We start from the raw sequence: 21,356 nt of genomic DNA on the forward strand, positions 1-21,356 counted from the left end.
ACCCGTGGAGATTATAGCATGGTCTTTAGGGTTTAGGACCTGGGTAACGTTCATGCCTGTAGTAATATTCATGAGGATAACAAATGCCATAGGAAATAACTTCCAAGTGACGTGTAAATAATAAGGAGCAGATTCCCTGATGGCTGAGTGGTTAAGAATCCGTCTACCAATGCAAGAGACTTGGGTAAAACCTCTGGGTCAGGAAGATCCCCTGGAGAAGGAAGTGGCAATACCCACTCCAGTATTCTTGCCTCGGAAATCCCATGGACAGAGGAGCCTGGCGGACTACAGTCCTTGGAGCCACAAAGAGTCAGACACGACTTAGCGACTAAACAACAACAGGGTACATGGGGGGCAGACCAGAGCCTCCCCCGTCCCACCCCGTTGGCTGACCTATATACCACACCCAGCAGCCAAATGAGCCACCCCACTTTCCCCGGGAAGACATCAGTGAGGGGACAGGATGGGCCCAGGAGTGTTTAGAAAACTCCCTCCGTATGAAGACTAGAGAAGGAATTAAATATCCCTCATAGAACAGCAGAAACTATTATGATTTTAAAAATGTAAATAAGGTGAAGTCTTCCTCGCACCATCTATGCGTAATATCTTCTTTTAGGATCATGAGAATTGCTTTGTTCCAGAGGTGTGAATTTTTCAAATGTAAACTGCCACTAAACAAGTTGAACCTTTTTTGATGAAAGATTTTTTTAGTTTACGGTTTTCCCCTTAGAGCAGATTCTGCTGCTTAATTTACCCTTTTTATTGGCTGCTTAGCTCATCATTATACCTATTGATTATCACACTGGGCTTTAATTCAGTGACAGCCTCAGGGACGAGCTCGGTTGTAAGATGCTTGTTTCCTGTGTAGAAAGCCAAATTCTTAGGCTTTTTGAATTCTTAGGGCTGTTTTCCATGATCTTTCTGCCTGACAAATGTGTTACTCTTTCTTACGTTCTGAGCACCTGCCTTCAATGGCTACCTTCTATTCTGCTATGCCCTAGGATACCTGATAACCAGCTTGTTATAACTGGAGAAGTGCCAAGTTAGGAAGCCAGAAAGCATTCTCCTCACCAGGCACAGGGTGGGGATAAAATGCCAGCTCTGCCCCTTTTGTGCTGTGTGGTCCTGGCAAGTCGCTTCACTTCTCTGAGCCATTGAGATGCGAGAAATGGGATAACAGTGCTTGCCAGACTAGATTGTCTGAGGGTTAAATGAGATAATATGTCTGTCAATGGCACGTGTCTAGCAGAGCAGAGAGTACGTGCTCGGAAAATGAAAATTGTCAGTATTAGCTTTTTCCTCGATGCATTTTTTTTTCATTTCTCCAACCACGTACGACCTTGTGGAGGTGGGGGGCGGTCCTCCTCCATTCTGTGGGGCCTGCTGGGTCTAGCACTGTGGCCAGCACAGAGCGCGGAGGCAGAGGGAGGAGGAAAGCGGGTGGGGGGAGGAGGAAGATGTGGATGCCAAAGAGAACCGCCCGCTCTGCTTCTGTGTGCAGGCTGCTTTTCCTGAAGCTGAAAGCTCAGAATGAGAGAGAGAAGTTTGCCTTCTGTTCTGTGAAGGGCTGCGAAAGGATAAAGATTAAAGCTCTGATCCCAAAGAACGCAGGCATCAGTGACTGCGCGGCCACGGCCTACCCCAGGTTCACGGAGAAGGCCATCGTGGACGTGCCCATGCCCAAGAAGCTCTTCAGTTCTCTGCTGGTGAGTGGCCGACAGCCAGCCGAGCCCCAAGCCCCTCATGGTCTTCTCCGGACCTCTGCTCCCCTCTTTAAACCCTTTCCCATGGCTGAGGGGTTACAGGGAAGTGAGGGGGCTAACTAGCCCTCGAGCTGGACGCTGGACTCCCTGAACCTGACACCCGCCCTGGGTTTTTGTTTTTTCTCTAGAAGACAAAGGACCACTTCTTGGAGGTGAAGATGGAGAGTGCCAAGCAGCGCTTCTTCCACCTGCTGAACGACCTGGCGTACATCCAAGTAAGCCTCCGTCCCTGTGCCCGGGGTGTCTCTGCTCACCAAGACCTCGTGTCAGTGCCTAGGGCTGTGGTTGCCAGTGACTGCCAGCCAGGTGGCTGAAGACAACAGAACCTTCCCCGCATAGTTCACAAGCTGGATGCCCGACACCACGGGGCTGCCAGGGTTGTTTCCCCCTGCAGGTGCTGAGGGCGAGTCCTTCCCTGGCTTCCTCCAGCTTCTGCAGCCACCAACAGCCTGGATGCCCCCCTTCCTAGCTCACAGCTGCGTTCCCCCAGCCTCTGCCCTGTCCTCATGTGGTCTTCTCCCCCATGTCACTGACTTTCAGACCGCCCTCTTCCTTGTCCTTATAAGGACATCTGCCTTTGGATTTCGGGCCCATCCGGGATCCAGGATGACCTCATCTTGAGATCGTTAACTTAATTATATCTGCAAAGGCCCTTGCTCCAAATACAGTCACTCCCAAAGGTTGCAGTAAATGTGTCTTTTTGCGGGGAGGCCATCCCAGGTGGCTCAGTGGTAAAGAACCTGCCTCCCAATGCAGGAGACACAAGTTTGATCCCTGGGTTGGGAAGATCCCCTGGAGGAGGAAATGACAACCCACTCCAGTATTCCCACTCTTGCCTGGGAAATCCCATGGACAGAGGAGCCTGGTGGACTACAGGCCATGTGGTCGTGAAGAGTCAGACATGACTGAGCAACTGAGCATGCACACACACACACACACACACACACACACACACACACACACACATGTCCTTCAGCCACTACGCAGGGCTGTAGGAACTGACTGAAGTGGGTTTTATGCTTTGAACAGCTGCACTGGCGCCCTCTGCCTTCAGAGCCTACGTGGGACCCAGGTGGGCAGGAGAGCCTCAGAGACCCCCTCCCGACCTCCACGTCACACTCTGTGTTGCCTGTCATCTGCAGGTAGACGGGAAGAAGTACCCCAGCTTCGAAGATGGCATCCAGGTGGTGGTGATTGACGGGAAGCACGGGCAGGTACTGAACCACACCGGCTTCAGGAACGCCATCCTGCAGGGCATCCCCTGGCAGCTCTTCAATTACGTGGCGACCATCCCCGACAAGTGAGTCTGGCCGAGGCCCCCTCCCTGTCCCTGGGGCCTGCGTCACAGTCCAGGCTGAGGAAGCTTAGGGAGCCTCCACGCACTGTCCACGGCTTCCTGGGTGGCTCATTGGTAAAGAATCTGCCTGGCAATGCAGGAGACACGAATTCAGTTCGTGGGTCAGGAAGATCCCCTGGAGAAGAAAATGGCAATCCAGTCCAGTATTCTTGCCTGGAGAATTCCATGGACAGAGGAGCCTGGTGGGCTACAGTCCATAGGGTTGCAAACAGTCAGACAAAACTGAGTGACTGAACAGTAACAATAGCCGTCTGCCCATCCATGGTGGGAGCAGGCCAGGAAGGCTCCCTACCTGGTGCCTCTGAGATGGGAGCCCGGGGCCGCTGGGAATGTAGGTCAGGCCGAGTCTACCAGCTACACATGGGAAGCCTGCCCCGGCCCTCCGCCCCCACCCAGCACACTCTCCCAGCGTGAGCTCATCCCCGCCCGCACTCACTGCAATCCAAATGTTGGTGGCTGCCAAGCCTCTCCAGCCCCCGTCTCCCTCCTAAATGCCAGATATTTTTATCCAATGGCCACTTGGACTCTGCCACCCAAATGTCCCCTATGGAACTGAATTCTCATCATTTTTTTTTTTAATCCTCTAAACCAGCCACCCCTCTTGGCCACATTTTGGTGAAATCATCATCTCCCATCCAGGCAACTAGCTACACCAGAGTCCAGGCATCACATTTGGTCCTGGTCTTTCTCTCGTTTTGACATCATCACACTCAGTAACCACACCTGTCGCCGGCCTGCACCGTGGCTCCCCTGCTCATTATCCCATGACATCCTCTGCATTGCCTCCAGTCTGCCACCCACACTGTCAGCACAGTGACCCAAGAGACTCCCTCGCCCAGCCTCTCCCACGTGAATCTACCCACCATACTTGCCTGGGGGCATTAAGCTTCTTAAACACAGGTGTCCCCTGTCCCCTTTCCTAGGGGTAATTTCTCTGCCACCTTCCAAAACTAACTCACACGTCACCTGTTTGGTGAGGTCTCTTCTGATCCATCCAAAAGTTTCTACCCATCCCTGCCCCCCACAGAGGACCAGTGGATGTATCTGCTCCTCATCTAGGGTCTGGATTTTTATTTTTTTTAAGCCTTTTATTTTATATTAGCAAAGAGCCAATTAAGTGTTGTGATAGTTTCAGATGGACAGCAAAGGGACTGAGCCACACACATACATGTATCCATTCTCCCCCAAACTCCCCTCCCATCTGGGCTGCCACATAACTCTGAGCAGAGTTCCATGTGCTATACAGTAGGCCTTGCTGGTTATCCATTTTAAATACAGCAGTACGGGGATCGTATCCAGCTCGTATTTTCATTTCTGGTATAAGGGAGAATTCACTCCAAAGCCACAACCTGGGCTAGCAGGCAGTCTAAGTGCTTCATGTGGTACCTGTCATCCAGGAGGTGCTTGGAAAATATTTACTGATGAAAACAAACGTGCTTCCCAGATGCTATACGAGGGCCTGACTTGAACTGGACGCTCTGTGAGATTCCAAAGACAGGGGTGGTGCTTGACCAGCTTTGGTCATGAGCTTCTTCAGCATCATGTTTTCACATGCAGATTCATACCGAGGCAGGAGATTAGCTGACTTGGGGAAAAAGAGGCTCATCTAGAGATTTTTAGTTTTCTTGCCTTTTGGGGTCAGAGGAGTTTTCCTGGAAATGAAATAGGATGCAGAAGCCTAGAATAAGAAATGGAAATGCAGGAACTTCCCTGGTGGTCCGAATGGTTAAGAATCTGCCTTGCAATGCAGGAGACGGAGGTTTGATCCCTGATCAGGAACTGAGGTGCTGCAGAGCAACTAAGCTCCAGTGTGTTGCAACTTCTGAGCCCAAGCAAATAAAAAAAGAAAGAAAGAAAGAAAGAAATCGCAATGCAGAGCTGCTCTGTTAAAAACCAGGGGTGAGAGGCATGGGGTCTCCCCATCCAGGGCTCCTCTCAGCCCGTGCTGCAGCCCCAGTGCGCCTTGCTGGGGACAGCCCTCACCAAGTACCTGCTCTGAAGCATGCCCTGGGTTGGCACTGGGTACCCAGGCAAGAACCGGGTACCCCCCAGACCTCAGGGAGAGCAGCAAGGGTTGAAGGAATAATGCAAGGCAGGTCCTGCCCCACTGTCCCCGCGGGTCCCAGCCAGGTGGCCCCACCTTCCCACCCCACCCACAGGGCCACCCCAGCCCCAGGGCCCCAGGGAAAGGAGGACGCAACCACTCACACCAGAACCTTCCGGGATGGCTTCCGGGGGCTGCCTCAGTCAGCACCCGTTGGGAGCCTTGTGTTGACAGGTGTGGGGGCTCAGTGGGCATGAGAAGCTCAGGCCAGGCAGAGAAGGGCCCCTGAAGAGTACAGGCAGCTTCTGGTGCTGCCAGGAGGCCGGGTCACATGAGTAGCTCCATCTGTCTCCCACCCTACTCCCAGAGGGCATGCTCTTCATTTGAGTCCAGCCCAGCAAGGAGGTTTAACTGAGCCGAAGGGGTGTTAGCTTCGTTTCTGAATGGGAGCGACGGGGACAGTCTCCTGGGAACAGAGCCTGGATCCAGAATCCAGAGTCAAGGGTGTTGGCAACGCACTGCCCTCCTCCCCGCCAGCCCTCTGTGATCCAGAGGAGCCGGGGCGGCCCAGTTCCCCTCTTCTCTGCTCTTCCCACACACGAGCTCTTTACATTTTGACAGCTGTCTTTCTGCTCCCTACGGGACACGTATAGGGGTAACAACGGCTTCCAGAGTCCTGTGCAGTTTTTCCATGTCTGGACTGCGGTCTGTGGTTACAGGACTCCTCTGAGAGGAACGCTAGAAGGCCCAGTGGGCCCTGCCCCGCTTCTGCGCCTGGGGGGGTGTGCATCTCCCGCTGGCTGGCTCAGCAGGCTGCGTGGACCCCCACAGGGGCCGTTCTCCAGCACTTTGGCCCGATCGCACCCGGGCCGGGGGACTAGAGATCTCAGCTCCTCAGCAGGACTCTTGCAAGTCAAGTCCTTCGGTCTGGGCAGCCCCAGGCCTGCTCCTCCTCCCATCCCAGGCATGGCTCCCCTTCGGCAGGTCATCCTAGCTATTGGCTTGGCCAAAGCATTAAATCAGGTTTTTCCATTCTTTTTGTTCAACCGAGCGCTTAGTAACCACATGCCTTCATCTCCCCATTTGTAGCATGGAACAGTCACACTGTCCTGCCTGAGTGGAGATAGGGGGCATGAACTTGAGGGGTTAACCCTCCCCTGAGTACAGGGTGACTCAACACTCTGCTTTGTCCATCACCACATTTCCATTGGGTCCTACACAATCCTTGTACCTTCAGGTTAAGAAATACACACAGAAGTCATTTTTGTGCCGGGCTCTGGCGTGGGTGCTGGTCCCCGATGGTGGGCTCTGTGTGCCAGCTTTGTCCTCCTTGAGGACAGCCATGGAGCAGCAGTGAGCTGAGAGCAGGCTCAGAGAGATCACAGGCACCAACTGCAGCCAGACGTGTGGGAGGGTGTTCAGGATGTCGGTCATCACATGGAAAGAGCCGGTCAGCTCGACACACAATCCTGCTCTCCCCCAGTCCCTGGCAGGGCTCTGGGCACTGCTGACTCAAGTCCTACCAGCCACCATACAGCATCCCTGCCCGGAAACCCCTGACCCCACTTTGTTATCCAGTCCTCTCATTTGTCCTTTCTGGTTCAGTTCCATAGTTCTCATGGCATCAAAGGGAAGATACATCTCCAGAGGCCCGTGGACCAGAGTACTGGAAAAACTCGGGGCACACAAGGGGCTCAAACTGAAAGGTAAGGGTTCTTCCATTGACCCTGAGTTTGGATGCCTGGGCCTCCTGCTGAGGCCAGAACACTTCCCCCCAAACCTGGTGTGACCTCAGAATCTTTAACACAAGCAGCAGTCCACAGTTGTGCAGGGCAAGAGGCTCCCTGGTCACCGTCCCTGCCCTGCGGCAATGCCATTCTAACACATGATCAGACACCCGAAGGAAATTGATAGAGTCACTTACCCATCGACTCAGCAAGTGGCCCTTTTAATCCACAAAAGTATCAGCAGAAAGGGCTTCCCTGGTGGCTCAGTGTAAAGAACCCGCCTGCCAATGCAGGAGACATGAGTTCCATCCCTGGGTCGAGAAGATCCCCTGCAGGAGGAACTGGCAACCCACTCCAGTATCCTTGACTGGAATATTCCCTGGACAGAGAAGCCTGGTGAGATACTGTCCATGGAGTCACAGAGAGTCGGACACGACTTAGCGAATGAAAAACAATCCACGGGGCTCAGTTTGACCCTCCTGCCTCAGTTCCTGCTGCCTGGATCTGCCAGAGTCACTACCTCTGCCCCAGCTTTCCTGCCAACGGCCAGCATTTGTACAGTCCTTTGCAGCTGGCAAAGCTCTCATTTGAGAATATATATGGCTTGTCCAACGTCACATAGCTCTTCTGCCATAAAGCCTGGCACAGGCCCCTCAGGGAGGAAGCCAACAGGACAGAAATGTCAGCATTTCATCACCATCATCACAGACTGTGTGATGAGACAGTCCTTGGGGAGGCTGAGAGAGGAGGCCAAGCAACCTTCCTGATAATAATGTCCACTGTATTGGGTTGGCCAAATGTTCATTTGGGTTTTCCATACAAAGTTATAGAACATCGTATTTGTTTCTGGTTTTTTTTTTTTTTTGGTAACAGAAAAACGTGAATGAACTTTTTGACCAACTCAATAGTTATCATGTAAATACCCAGCCTTGTGCCTTGCTGAACATCCTATTTATTGTTATTCATTAATAACATACATGACAGGTACTGTGATTTCCATTTAAGGTAGAGACGCTCAAGAATTAGTCATTTAAGATTAGAATTTGGATCCTAATATTCTAACTCAAAGCCAGCCATCCTTAGCAGCCAGGCCATCCTGACTGCAAAACACATCAAAGCTAGCAGCTTGTCATATGGGAAGCTTATCCCAGGCCTCTTGCAGAGAAAATTCAGAAACAATGAAAGTCCTTCCAGTGAGCCAAAAGAGAAAACAAGGAAAAGAGAAGCGTCTTCCCTAGCCCAGTACTGAAAGCATCTGCCTTAAATTAGGATCCTGGGACTTCCCCAGTGGTCTGGTGGTTAAGAATCTGCCTTCCAATACCGGGGGTGCAGGTTCAATCCCTGGTCAGGGAAAAAAGATCTCACATGCTAGATGACTGGGCAAAAAAAAAAAAAAAAAAATCAATTAATTAAGACCCTGTTGTCAAAAACTGATGAACATAAAGGTGACGTTGCTCAGTCAAGGGACACTTTCCCAGGGATGATGCATGTGTACAGCCTACCAGGCGAGGCCATTCCCCAGTGTCAACGTGAATACCCACATCCCTCGGACAGGGCCAAGCTCTGAGCTGTGGGACAGAGGGCCCCGCGTGGGGCTTGGGATTCAAGAGCTCTGACCGGGCCACACCATCTGCTCAGGGCCCCTGGGCAAATTTCTCTCCTGCTCAGAACTTCCTTCTAAAGCCACGGGATATTGGAGTCAGGGCAGAGATCTTGTAGTTGAATGCCATTACTTGACAGATGGGGACACAGGGCTTCAGAGAGGAGCAGGCACTTGCTGCTAATTGTAGGGTCAGCTTGATGGCGACTGGTTTCTTGGGGGGGATCCCCTGCATAGAGCAGAGCCAGCACTTCACACAAGTGGCTGGAGGCTCAGGTGAGACCCTGTGTGCCCCAGACAGACCAACACCAGGCACCATTGGTAACATGGCACAAAGCTCTTCCCAGGGAAGCACAGTCCAGTGCAGCTAGAGGAGGGGGAACCTGGTGGGGGCCAGGGAATGATGATGGGGAACCCCAGAAGGCAGTGGGTACATAGCCATTCTCTCGTGAAGTTTATGCTTAGGCGACTTTACTGCTTTGCAGAGAAAATGGTATTTGTCGGCTTCAAAGGCAGCTTCCGGCCCACCTGGGTGACCCTGGACACTGAGGACCACCATGCCAAAATCTTCCAAGTGGTGCCCATCCCGGTGGTGAGGAAGAAGAAGCTGTGAGGACCGCCGCCACCCCGTGCACCCCCACAGTGGACCCTGACACTGGAGTCTGGGCAGCAGCCCGGGGCAGCAAGGCCGGTTCCCACAGCCCCGGTCTGGCAGCTGCCGGGGAAAGCCACGTGTCAGCCCTGATGGGCCAGGGGGAGGCTTCCAAGCCCCCTGGTGCTGCCGCCCATCCCCCTCAAGTGTCTACCTGCAGCCCCTGGGGCCATGTGGGCTGATGCTGCAAACCTTCTCCTCCCTGCAGCCTCCCGGGGGCCTCTCTGTCTGTGCCTCTGCAGTGGGGGCTGTGGGGGCCACAGGGAGCCCTGGGCTCTACTGGCAAAAAAGGTCCCCTTTGGCAGGAGTTCTGCTCCAGCTGGGAGGAAACCTGGGGGTGGGAGGGCACGGTCGCTCACAGATCTCCATGCTCTCCAGCTCAGTGTTAGGGTGGGAGGTGCAGGAAGGATCCTCATTCCTGTAGGCGGGACCCGACCTCCACTGGGTTCAGAGCTCGGGTGTAGACAGAGCCCACCAAGATGGAACCAGCTGCCCTCGGGGAGGACGAGCCTGCCTCCGGAGGAGGTCAGCCTCTCAGGAGACTTGGCGCCCAGGCCATGAGCTGGACTAGGTGACTTTTAAAGGCCCTTTCAGTTCTGAGAGCCCAGAAGTCTGTGGCTTCTCATGTTGTGTCTGGAGTCCAGCGGTAGGCGAGAACATTCTTCTCAGCTGACATCCATGATGCTGGGCGCTCCGGGCAGACAGGATGGAGGCGTGAGAAGCAAGGCCCAGGGTGAGGGGCTTGGCTGTCTGGTGCAACAGACGGTCAGTGTAAGTGCCTTCTGATGCTAGGCAGAGAATCCTGAGAGGGCTCCCAGGAGGGAAAGAAAGGGTTTATGTGCTCGGGTGGGTCTGGAAGCTTCTTGCAGGAGAGGCCCTGGGCTCGTAGGGTTGAAGGGCAGGGGGCTTATGGGTGGCAGGGATGGGGCAGCCTCTAGAGCATTCAGAGGCTGATCCCTTCCTGGCGAAGCTGGATGACTTCAAGGTGGCCCATTGCCCTGGACTCGCTGCCCCACCCGTAGCAGAGAAGCGTGCATCAGAGGGATGCTGGTGGGCCCCTGACACCCAGAATGTGGGCCAGCCGGCCCCACCTATGACTCCAACAGAGGCTGGAGTCAAGTCGAGAAGGGTGGGCTCCTCCATGGGGGGCCCATCTGCTCCTCACTGGGGAGCCCCCAAGAAGCGCTCACACCTCAGGGTGCCTGGGCTTTTGGAGCCAGAAAGGGCCTTAGGAGACACCTAGTCCAAAGCCTTAGTTGTAGAGATGGGACGATGAGACTCCAAGAAGGGGAAGAACCACACGGCCAGAACAGGGCCAGGACGGGAGCCCCCACTCCCCACACTCACTGCCACACCACGCTGCCTCAACTGCCGGCCGGAGGGGCCAGACGCTCCTGAAGGACAAGTCCCCTAGAAGGGAGAAAAGATGAGACTAGAGAGCTGTTGGCCAGGACTGTTTCTGCCCCGGGCCCCTCACCGTGCACACAAGGGCTCCCTCCTGTGGGCTCTGGAGGCCCTGCAGCCTCCACTTGGCTCAAACTTACCAGCCCTCTGGAGGGGCGCCCAGCCACCGCAATAACTGCACTGGTGCTATCTGCATCTGCAGGTCCACAGGCGCGCCCAGCAGACAGTGTCAGGCCACCCTGACACATCTTTGGAGAGCTGGCTAGGTGGATCTCCAGGGTCCATCCACCCCAGGCCCTCTTGGAGAACTGCCCACCTTGGAGAGCCAGGAGAGCTCTGGAAAAGGAAAACTCTGTCTGTGGTTTCTACTCTCTCGTGAGACCCCAGGGTCACCCTGGGTCTCATGATGACCATGTCTGTCCCTTCTCCTGCCCCAACCACAAACTCATTCCCTTCTTGTCCTCATCTGTTCAGCTGCACCCAGTGAGGCTCAGCCTTAAGTCCACCCCCCGCTCCCAGGGTGAGCCAGTCGCCAAAGAGGTTTTTCCCACTAAACAAGTCTTTCAGCTGCTAGGGGGTGACAGTGGGACTCTGCCTCTAAGGACACGGCAGCTTCAGAGGCCCGAGTCCCTGCAGGGACCTCTTCCAGGAAGATCAGAGGCCATGGGGAGGAGAGTTCAGATGACCTCATGTTCTTTTCGTCTACAGTCCTGTTGAGTTTTCCTAAACTCTTAACGCAAGGGTCTCACACCGTGAACCACTTAGGGTGCGATCACTTCCGATGGCCAGGAATATTGACTGTCTTTGGTTCAGTTCATGGAAAGAAAATATCTATTTGAAAATCCTCAGAGTTGTACATTTGTCAAACAGCACAAGATCTGTGCATATAACGTTCCTTCCAAAACCATTCACCAAGAGCCCGTGTCTGGGCATGTTCTTGGTAGCACAAATTTTCTTACTGCTTAGAATATTGTTCTTGTTTTTCTTTCTGTTTGGAAGCCTCAAGATGAGTTAGGCCTTTAAAAAAAAAAAAAAAAAAACACTCCTCTGAAATGCTTTTCTTTTTCCTGTTGCCGAAATAGCTGGTCCTTTTTCGGGAATTAGATGTATAGTGTGTTTTGTATGTAAACGTTTCTTGTAGGCGTCACTATGAACAAAGATATATTTTCTATTTATTTATTCTATTATGCACTTCGAGAAATTGTTGTCGGAGAAATGAAGAATCGTCTTAAATGTCTTATTTGGGTATGTCCTTTGGACCGCTTGAAAGGGGTGTGTGTATCCAGGGCCTTCTGCTTGCAGCAGACATCGGCTCTGGTTTGGAAAATCTTGCTGTACTGTAGTAAACGTAAAAAGGATGTCATCCACCTGACTGCTTGTTTATTTTCCATTAAAGTGGGTCTCACCTTAAGCCAGAGAAATAAGACAGGAAATTACCCTTTGCCGCGCTGGCCGCTCACTTCGAAGAACCAGTTATGTGTCCTACCTCATCCTGTCCACAAGGGGGCGCTCAGGAGAGCGGGTGGAGAAGGTCCTAGGAGAGGAAAGCTGCCGTTCATGTGGCTGGCACATCCATGCCGGACTGTGTCCTCCTTACCCCTAAGCATCAGAGAGCTGTCAAGGCAGCACCCTCCCTGGGGGAAAGCCAGAGGTTAGTGGAGTCTGGACTTGAAGCAAGCCTGTTTCTTCCTCATGGGTACAGTTTGGGCAGAGGCCAAACACGATGTCTGGGGAGAACATGGAGACTGAGGTGGAGAGATAGGTCCAACTCAAGCTGCCAGACGAGGCGGGTGGCGAAGCAGGTTAGAGGGGAACCCTAGGCAGAGGTGACAGAGGCTTGGGGGTCTGGGGAGGAGAAAGTGAGAAGCTTAGAAGGGGTGAGTGGGAGGGTCCTACAACTGTGCTGTGCAGTAAGGCAGCCACTGGCCACATAAAGCCACCTACACTGAGATTAATTACAATGACACACAATTGAAAATTCAGTTCCTTGGTCACAATGACCTATCTGAAGCACTCAATACTCCATATGTCTGCATGTGTACATGCTAAGTTGCTTCAGTCAAGTCCAACTCTGCAGCCCCATGAACCAGTCCATCAGGACTGATGAGCCAGTCCATCAGGCTCCTCTGCCCATGGGATCCTCCCGGCAAGAATGCTGGGGTGGGTTGCCATTCCCTTCTCCAGGGGGTCCTCCCGACCCAGGGATTCAACCCATGTCTCCTGCATTGGCGGGCAGGTTCTTCACCAGTAGCGCCATCTGGGAGGCCCAATCCATATGTCTAGTGGTTACCATACTGGTCAAGGAATATATAAAACATTTCCATCAACAAAAAAGGTTCTTTTCTTGATGATTTCCAGAAAGCTTTAGGGGCCCGTACACTGGACTTTTAAAAATCTATGCTCCTAATGCGTGTGTGTGTGTGTGTGTGTGTGTTCAGTCCACTTAAAGGGGCTAGCACCAGATTGGTGCTATCAAGCTGTCAAGTCATCCCTTGGTATCCACAGGGGACTGATTCTAGGATCCCTTTGGACACCAAAATCAGAGGATGCTCAAATCCCTCATAGTCTGCTCTCTCTTTCTGTGGGGTTTGTGTCCCAGAATTCAACCAACCTATGATCGTGTAGTGTTTTCCATCCGCAGTTGGTTCAATCAGTGAATGCAGAAACCTGCATATGTGGAGGGCCAGCTGTCCATCTGGCAAAGCAGCCTGAGCACCCTGGGTCAGTGTGAGTGAAAGGGCCGTGGCCCCTGCCCTCAAGAAACTTCACCTGGGGAAGTGGGGAGGGTGCATCTCTCCACTCACTTGACAACTAGTTCTGAGCATCTGCTCAGTGCCAGACACGGCCCGAAGTAGAACATCAAAGACCTCCATGGAGGACTTCCCTGGTGGCCAGTGGTTAAAAATCCACCTGCCAGTGCATGGGACAAGGGTTCGATCCCCGGTCCAGGAAGGTTACACATGCCTCGGGGAAACTAAGCCCGTGTAGCACCGCCACTGAGCCCACACCCTAAAGCCCGTGCTCTGCAACAAGAGAAGCACCACTGTAGTGAGAAGCCCGAGCACTGCAACTAGACAAAGCCCGTGCAGCAGTGAAGACCCAGCACGGCCAAAAATAATCGATTAATTAATTTTAAAGCATAAATAAAAGGGAAGAAATAACACTAAATGGGGGGAAAAAAGACCCTAGTGGAGACCCTGCAGTCCCCACACCCAGTGAGTGGTGAGGCAGAGAGCTCTGAGGGAGGAGAGTTCTCAGCTGGAGTGGTCAGGGGTCCATGAGCATGGATGGGACTAGAGGCAGTCTGGGGATCAAGGTCAGATGAGGAATGGGGCCCTTTCATGAGAGGCACAGCCTGGGTGCTGGGAAAGGAACCAGAGGTGTGGGCTTGAAGACGGCTGGGCGTAAACCAGAGAGCGACCGTGAGAGGGAAGGCGGGCCAGCCAGACACGGGCAGTTTGCAGGGACCACGAGGTCTGACGATGGGAGGGGGGTCCCTGGTGACTCCTCAGCCGGGAGTTTGGCTGCTTGAGTAAGTGCACAGTGCACCGGTTTGGTTAGTGAAGTAGAACAGGCATTTGGGAGGACTGAGAGAGCAGGCTCAAAGGAAGCAACAGGAGACTGCAGCCAGCTCCGTGCAGAGAGCAAGGAGCAGGAGATACCCTAGAGTGCAGACAGAGGGTGGACGTGGGGCCCCTTCACACGTGGCCCTTCAACAGTCACCAGGCGCCCAGAGGGGAGTCACTGCCAGGTGTTAGGTGACAAGGCGACCACACCTGGCCCCGTCTGCATGGAGAAAGCCACAAAACATGGAAGCAAGCTAAGAGTCCATAGGCAGAGGAATGGCTAAAGATGTAGTACATAGGCAAAGGCTTCAGTGCTGGCTGAAGGGTAAAGAATCTGCCCACAAAGAAGGAGACGTGGTTTTGATTCCTGGGGAGGAGAGCATGGCAACCCACTCTAGTATTTTTGCCTGAAGAATCCCATGGACAGAGGAGCCTGGTGGGCTGCGGTCCACAGGATGGCAAAGAGCTGGACATGACTGAAGTGGCTGAGCAAGCATGCGTGTACAGTCCATATACGCACTGGACTACTACTCAGCCATGAAAAAGAATGGAATAATGTCATCTGCAGCAACATGGGTAGATTCAGAGATTGTCATACTAAGTGAAGTAAGTCAGAAAAAAAGACAAATCTTATGTGATATCACTCATATGTGGAATCTAAAAAAAATAGTATGAAAGAACTTATTTACAAAACAGACTCCTAGACATAGAAAACAAATCTATGGTTACCAAGGGGGAATCAAGGGAGGGATAAATTGGGAGTTTTGGGTTAACACATGGACACTACTATATATAAAATAAGTGACAAGGATTTACTGTATAGCACAGGGAACTATATTCAATATCCTGTAATAAACTATAATGGGAAATAATTGTTTTAATATAGATATATACATATATATGTATAAACACATTACTTTGCTGTACAACTGAAACAGAGTTGTTTCAGTTGTGTCCAAGTCTTTTTGACCACGTGGACTGTAGCCTGCCAAGCTCCTCTGTCCGTGGGATTCTCCAAGAATGCTGGAGTGGGCTGCCATGCCTTTCTCCAGGATCTTCCCGACTCAGGGGCTGAACCCGCATCTCACAGCTCCTGCACTAGCAGGTAGGCTCTTACCACTAGCGCCACCTGGGATCAACCATAATTTTGAAAAAAAAAAAAAAAAACACAAAAGAACGGAGGATAGGAAATTCAAAAGAGTAGAGTGTGCTCTGGGAGTTCCCCTCTCCTAAGGGCTCTCCCCTAAGCCAAGTGAGGGGGGCAAGGGAACCCCTCGTAGGGGACTGGAAGTATCCGGAGGAAGAGAAGATGGACGGTTCACTTCTCAGCTGGTGCTTACTGAGACCTTAGGCTCAAGGGGCAGCGGCTGCTGCCAGAGCTGGGGAGGAGAATTCCCTGGTGTCTCACTGCCCCATCATTTAGGAGAGAAGAGGCCAGAGGTGTCTCTGCTCTTGCCCTGGATGATATAAGGTGAATGCAGGCTGGAGCTGCCCTATGTTCCCAAGAGAACAGCCAGCAGTCCCTGGAGAAATGCCCCTCCACTCATTGGCTGGGGGAGGATGCCTGAGGTTTCCACGCATCAGGAGCTCATTGTGGAGGGACTTCCCAGTAGTCCAGTGGTTAAGACTCCAAGCTCCCAATGCAGGGGGCGCCAGTTCAATCCCTGGTCAGGGAACTAAGATCCCATAAGCTGTATGGCCCCAAATATTAATTATTAAAAACTGTAGAGCACAAGTAAGTGAGCTTGAAGGAAGCCTGTCCCACACAGGTGTCTGCCCAGGTGAAAGGATACCTGGCAGAGGCTATAGGCATCCTCAAAGGCAGAGGGGAAAGAGCAAGGGGTGCCACCTGTGTTCAGCTGGGAGACACATTGCTCAGATCAAAGTGGGCAAGTGAGCATCGGACAAGAATCCAGAAGACCGTCCCAGGCCAAAGAGCCATAACACCTGCCACAACAGAGGACACTTAAGGCCAGTTTGCAATGGCACAATTTACTGAAGACTTTTTACCCCTCTTCCTCAAATCCTCCCCTCTCTGTGCCCCAAACCATGCCGGCGGGCATGGGGAGCGTTGGGAGAAGTGGAGTGGGAAGCAAGGCAAAAAAGAGAAAAAGAAGAGCCCCGTGTCTCCATCCCCATCTCCCCTGTACCGGCTCCAAGACAGAGCCCAGATGCGAGGGTCTGAGACCTGGGACCCTTCACTGCAGTGTTTGCACTTGGACACACCTCTCCTCCAACAACTAAATACAAAGAAACTGAACAGGAGCAGTTGGGGCAAATTCTGGGCCCCAAAGATACAAAGAGACCAAAAAACCCAACTGCCACTTTTGCAGTGCCTAGAGCAAAAGCAAGGCACTGGGCATGCCCCTGCACACACAGCGCCACCTAAAGGGTGGGCAAACCATGGAAGTCACCCTCCAGCCTGACCCCAGACCCACTCTGCCCTCACCCCACCATGTAAGGAACAAGCTCGCCTCACCTCAGGGAGCAAGGAAAACTTCTGTTTGTTCTCACTCCCTTTGATACAGCAGGGACCCCAGTAAAGCCTCACCTGAATCTCCTGTCTGGTCTCTAGTCAGTTGTTATTGATTAAGGAGGCCAAGAACTCCAGTCCGTAACTCAAGCAGGGGGAGAGCAGTGTGTGCGAGTAAACTTGCTTTAAGCTGCAGGAAGAGAAAGCGCTGGTTTGTAGCTTTTGCTGGTGTCCATTGTATAAATAGATTCATCACAGCCAGTTTCCAGCTACAGGGGTTTCATGGCCAGATCCCAAGATTCCTGTCTATTAACCACTGGCTCTGCAAGCTGGTACCAGCCGTCTTCCTTGCAGGCTGAAGGCTGAGTCAACAGAGGGGAATTGAAACAGTGCTGAGAAAAAAGATACAGCTCTGCTAGACTGTATCCTTCCAGATCAGCTTCCTCAACAAAACCATTACACACAGCAGGAAGGGAAGAATATAAGGACCACACTCCCCTGGAAGTATCTTGTCAACTCCCTTAAAAGACAGAAGCTGCTAAAAGAGAATTTTGCTCGTTTGTGTATTTTAAACATCTTTCCCCTCTTCCCACTCCAAAGGGGAAACAGCATAGCATCTGGTTGCTATGCTATGAAGTTAGGGATGAAGAATGTTCTCCTAAGAAAAATGCCAAAGGCAAAATCATCAAGTTTGGTTCATAGGATGACATAAAATTATTAAAACGTAAAATTCTAAATCATCTTGAAAACTAATAAATTGAGGAAATGAGTTTAAAATCTATCCAGGTAAGAAGTGAGTAACTTTGGATGTGCTGGGTATCCTTGGTTTGCTCCCAAGTTCATTTCCATGCCCTGCTTAAATGGACCATTAGCAGTTTTGTGGTCCTTTGCCTTCCTGTTGGTTCAGAGGCTCCTTTGGGAGGGAGGGAAGTGCTGTGTCTGGGAGTTCATTGCAGGGCTCCCTCCTGGCCCATGTCTCAGGGTCAGCTGTTCCCTTCTAAGGAAGACAGGGCTTCAGTCAGGGTGCCTCTATAAGCCACTGTCTGCCTGGGTCCCAGAGACTGCTCTGGCTCCTGGTGTCTCTATGCCAGGGGTGGTAACTGCTCCCCATGTTCACAAGCACAAGATTATGGCCCTGCTCCTTTCAGGGTCCCTAAACTCTATTCGCCTAATTTACAAATGTTCCCTTCATTTAACACATTGGTATTGTGCCATCTGCTGATACTTTCTACATAAGGTACTCTTTTTTAATGTTTGTTTTTATTTATTTGGCTGCACCAGGTCTTAGTTGCGGCATGCAGGATCTTTGCTCTTCTTTGCAGCATGCGGGATATTTAGCTGCGGCGTCTGAGCTCTTAGTTGCAGCACGTGGGATCCTGTTCCCTACCAGGGTTTGAACCCAGGGCCTGTGCTTTGGGAGCATGAAGTCTTAGCCACTGGACCATGAGACACTCTTTGAAAGCAATAAAAGGAAGTCAGGAAACACCAAAATAAAAATAGGGAGGGGTCAGCTCACAAAAAAATAAACAGTAAATAAATATATGTATTAATATTTTAAATTTTTCAGCCTCATTGGTAATTACAAGATGTGAATCAAAACAAGATAATATTAATCACTTGCCAAACTGAAAATATTTTAAGAATGATACAAGGCAAGAAGAAGCAGACATTCTTGAAAGTAAAAGTGAAAGTTGCTCAGTCATGTCCAACTCTTTGCAACCCCATAGACTATACAGTCCATCGAATCTCCCAGGCCAGAATACTGGAATGGGGAGCTGTTCCCTTCTCCAGGGTATCTTCCCAACCCAGGTTTCCCACATTGCAGGCAGATTCTTTACCAGCTGAGCCACCAGGGAAGGGAAGCCCTTAGACATTCTTCAGTTCAGTTCAGTCGCTCAGTCGTGTCCGACTCTGTGATGATCCCATGGACTGCAGCACACCAGGCTTCCCTGGCATACTTCACCAACTCCCAGAGCTTGCTCAAACTCACGTCCATCAAGTCGGTGATCCCATTCAACCATCTCATCCTCTGTTATCCCTTTCTCTTCCCATCTTCAATCTTTCCCAGCATCAGGGTCTTTTCAACTGAGTCAGTTCTTCGCATCAGGTGGCCAAAGTATTGGAGTTTCAGCTTCAGCATCAGTCCTTCCAACGAACACCCAGGACTGATCTCCTTTAGGATGGACTGGTTGGATCTCCTTGCAGTCCAAGGGACTCTCAAGAGTCTTCTCCAACACCACAGTTCAAAAGCATCAATTCTTCTGCACTCAGCTTTCTTTATAGTCCAACTCTCACATCCATACAAGACTACTGGAAAAACCATAGCTTTGACTAGACGGACCTTTGTCAGCAAAGTAATGTCTCTGTTTTTTAATATGCTGTCTAGGTTGGTCATAGCTTTTCTTCTAAGGAGCAAGTGTCTTTTAATTTCATGGCTAAGACATTCTTAGATGATGATAGAAAAGTAGGTTGGTGCAAGCATTCTATAAAGCAATTTTGTATTATGTAAAAATGATTTGAAAATGTGGGTAGACTTAAGCTCCAAAAGTCTGTCCAGGAATTTATCCTTGAGAAAGAGCTTACAGTAGTGCACAGGATTTGTGACAAGGATATTTACTGCAGCATTTTATAGGATAATGAATACTCTGTAAAAATCTAAATAGTCAGCAATCAGACTGGCTACATTGAGATATAGCCCCTTTCCCAAAATGAAGATTAAAAATGACTATTGAAATGTTGGTAAATATGAATACTGAGTGATAAGGAATGGGAATTTTTCACTCTAATTATATGTGTCTGTGTGTGTACATTTAAAGTATTTCCAAGATAAAAATACTTCTGGGGCTTCCCTGGTGGCTCAGTGGTAAAGAATCTGCCTGCCAATGGAGGAGACACAGGTTCGATCCCTGACCTGGGAAGATCCCACATGCTGCAGAGTGACTAAGTCCATGCTTCACAACTACCGAGCCTGTGCCCTCGAGCCCGGGAACTGAAACTAATGAAGCCCGCACGCCCTACAGTCCATGCTCTGCAGTAAGAGAAGCCACCAAATAAGAAGTCTGAGCACCGTAACTAGAGAGTAAGCCCCATTTTCCACAACTAGGGAAAGCCCACGCAGCAACAAAGACCCAGCACAGCCAAAAGTAAATAAATAAAAAAATTATAATTAAAAAAACTTCCGAAAATGGGAAATAACTATTTAGAAAAAATAACTACTTAGCATTACAGATCAAGAGTCTTAAAAGCACTCCTTTTCATTGACCTACTAATTATTTACTTGGGAATGTAACCTAAGGAAACAAAGCTGAGGTATAAAGATGTTCCTTTCGGCATTATTTACAATCATTTGACATGTTCAAAGAACCTAAATGTTTGACTTCACAGGAATGACTAAATAAATTAAGGTCTCATTTGATGGACTGTTACACCTCATTGAAATGATATTTACAAGGAGTTTGTAATAACAAAGTGCTAATTTGCAAATTCTATTACAAAATCCTTGTGGGTTCTGGAAGTCACAGACTATTACAGGCTAATCGCCCTGGAGCTCTGTTGGCCTGGTATTGTGCACATTAGAGATGTTCACACACACACACCGCTTTAGCCTTGCCGCTCCGCTAAGCCCACGCTCCTATTTCTTCTTGACGGCCCCACTGCCCTTCAGCCTTTGTACCTCCTCTTCCCTCTTCTTCTCCCTCCTGATTCTGCCTCCCAAAATTCCAAGGAACTAGCTTGCAATAGCAATGTCCTCCTGAGTGGCTGGTTCCCTTCGTTAAACTCCTTTGGCGAGTGCTATCTGGTCCAATTAAGGTACAGAGAGGTGATCTATTCTAGCCTGGGGCATGCACTGATTTAAATTAGAAGTAGGAGGGACTTCCCTGATGGTCCTCTGGCTAAGACTCTGTGCTCCCAATGCAGAGGGTCCATGTTCAATCCCTGGTCAAGGAACTAGATCCCACAGGATTCAACTAAAAGATTTCCTGTGCTGCAACAAGAACTGGCACAGCCAAAATATTAATTAATTAATTTAAAAATGAAATAAAATTAGAAGTATGAGCCCAAGGGCAGAAAACATCATCCTTGTCCGTGAGACTCTAAAAGAGGAGCAAAGGTCTCAGGGAATTTGTAAGGAAGCTTCTATCCTAAGGGTTCAGGGACCTCCTTGGGACTGGAATGAATTCCTCTAGTCCTGTTTCTTCCAGATGTCAGTGTGTGGATTCCAGGCCTGGCAGAACTTGTCACCTCTGTTTACAGAAGAGGTGAGGCCCAGGGACATCAAATTGGCCCTCAAGGTCATCCACCGTGGACTTCAGCAGGAGACTGGATCAAAGAGGCCTCAGTGTTTCCAGGCCCATCACGAAACCTCGCTCCCCACAAGGGAGAGCGCCGCTGGCCAGCAGGCCGGCAGATGCAAAGCAGGCCAGATGTCCCTGGGATTCCTGACATTCCAGAAGGGCAGCCCTCCTTGCTGCCCAACTCCAGGCCCCAGATTCATGGGCTCAGAAACCTCACCTTGGAAACTTAGGCAGACTTCTCGGAAGGGAAAAAAAATTGCTCTGAGTGTGCTAGAGCCCAGAGCTGCTGCTGCTGCCGCCTAGTTGCTCAGTTGTATCCAGTTCTTTGCAACCCCTCCTCTGTCCATGGCAATCTCCAGGCAAGAACGCTGGAGTCGGCTGCCATTTCCTCCTCCAAAGGATCTTCCTGCCCCAGGGATTGAACCTGGGTCTCCTGCATTGAAGGCAAATTCTCTACCATCTGAGCCACCAATCA

The 21,356-nt window shown here is 50.9% G+C and overlaps 1 protein-coding gene across 3 annotated transcripts in view; it reads left to right on the forward strand.

The window, feature by feature from the left end:
• CEMIP (cell migration inducing hyaluronidase 1) overlaps positions 1–11,914 on the forward strand; it is a 160,747-nt gene extending 148,833 nt beyond the window's left edge. For all 3 annotated transcript variants that reach the window (XM_069559647.1, XM_069559650.1, XM_069559649.1), the window contains 5 exons: positions 1,502–1,706; positions 1,892–1,978; positions 2,906–3,063; positions 6,770–6,870; positions 8,977–11,914. In XM_069559647.1, the coding sequence (XP_069415748.1) occupies positions 1,502–1,706; positions 1,892–1,978; positions 2,906–3,063; positions 6,770–6,870; positions 8,977–9,104 (679 nt within the window). In that variant the 3' untranslated portion in view covers positions 9,105–11,914. The remainder of the gene's footprint in view (positions 1–1,501; positions 1,707–1,891; positions 1,979–2,905; positions 3,064–6,769; positions 6,871–8,976) is intronic.
• The last annotated feature ends 9,442 nt before the right edge of the window (positions 11,915–21,356 follow it).

Source organism: Ovis canadensis, chromosome 18 (assembly GCF_042477335.2).
Source record: "Ovis canadensis isolate MfBH-ARS-UI-01 breed Bighorn chromosome 18, ARS-UI_OviCan_v2, whole genome shotgun sequence".
Classification (NCBI taxonomy): domain Eukaryota; kingdom Metazoa; phylum Chordata; class Mammalia; order Artiodactyla; family Bovidae; genus Ovis; species Ovis canadensis.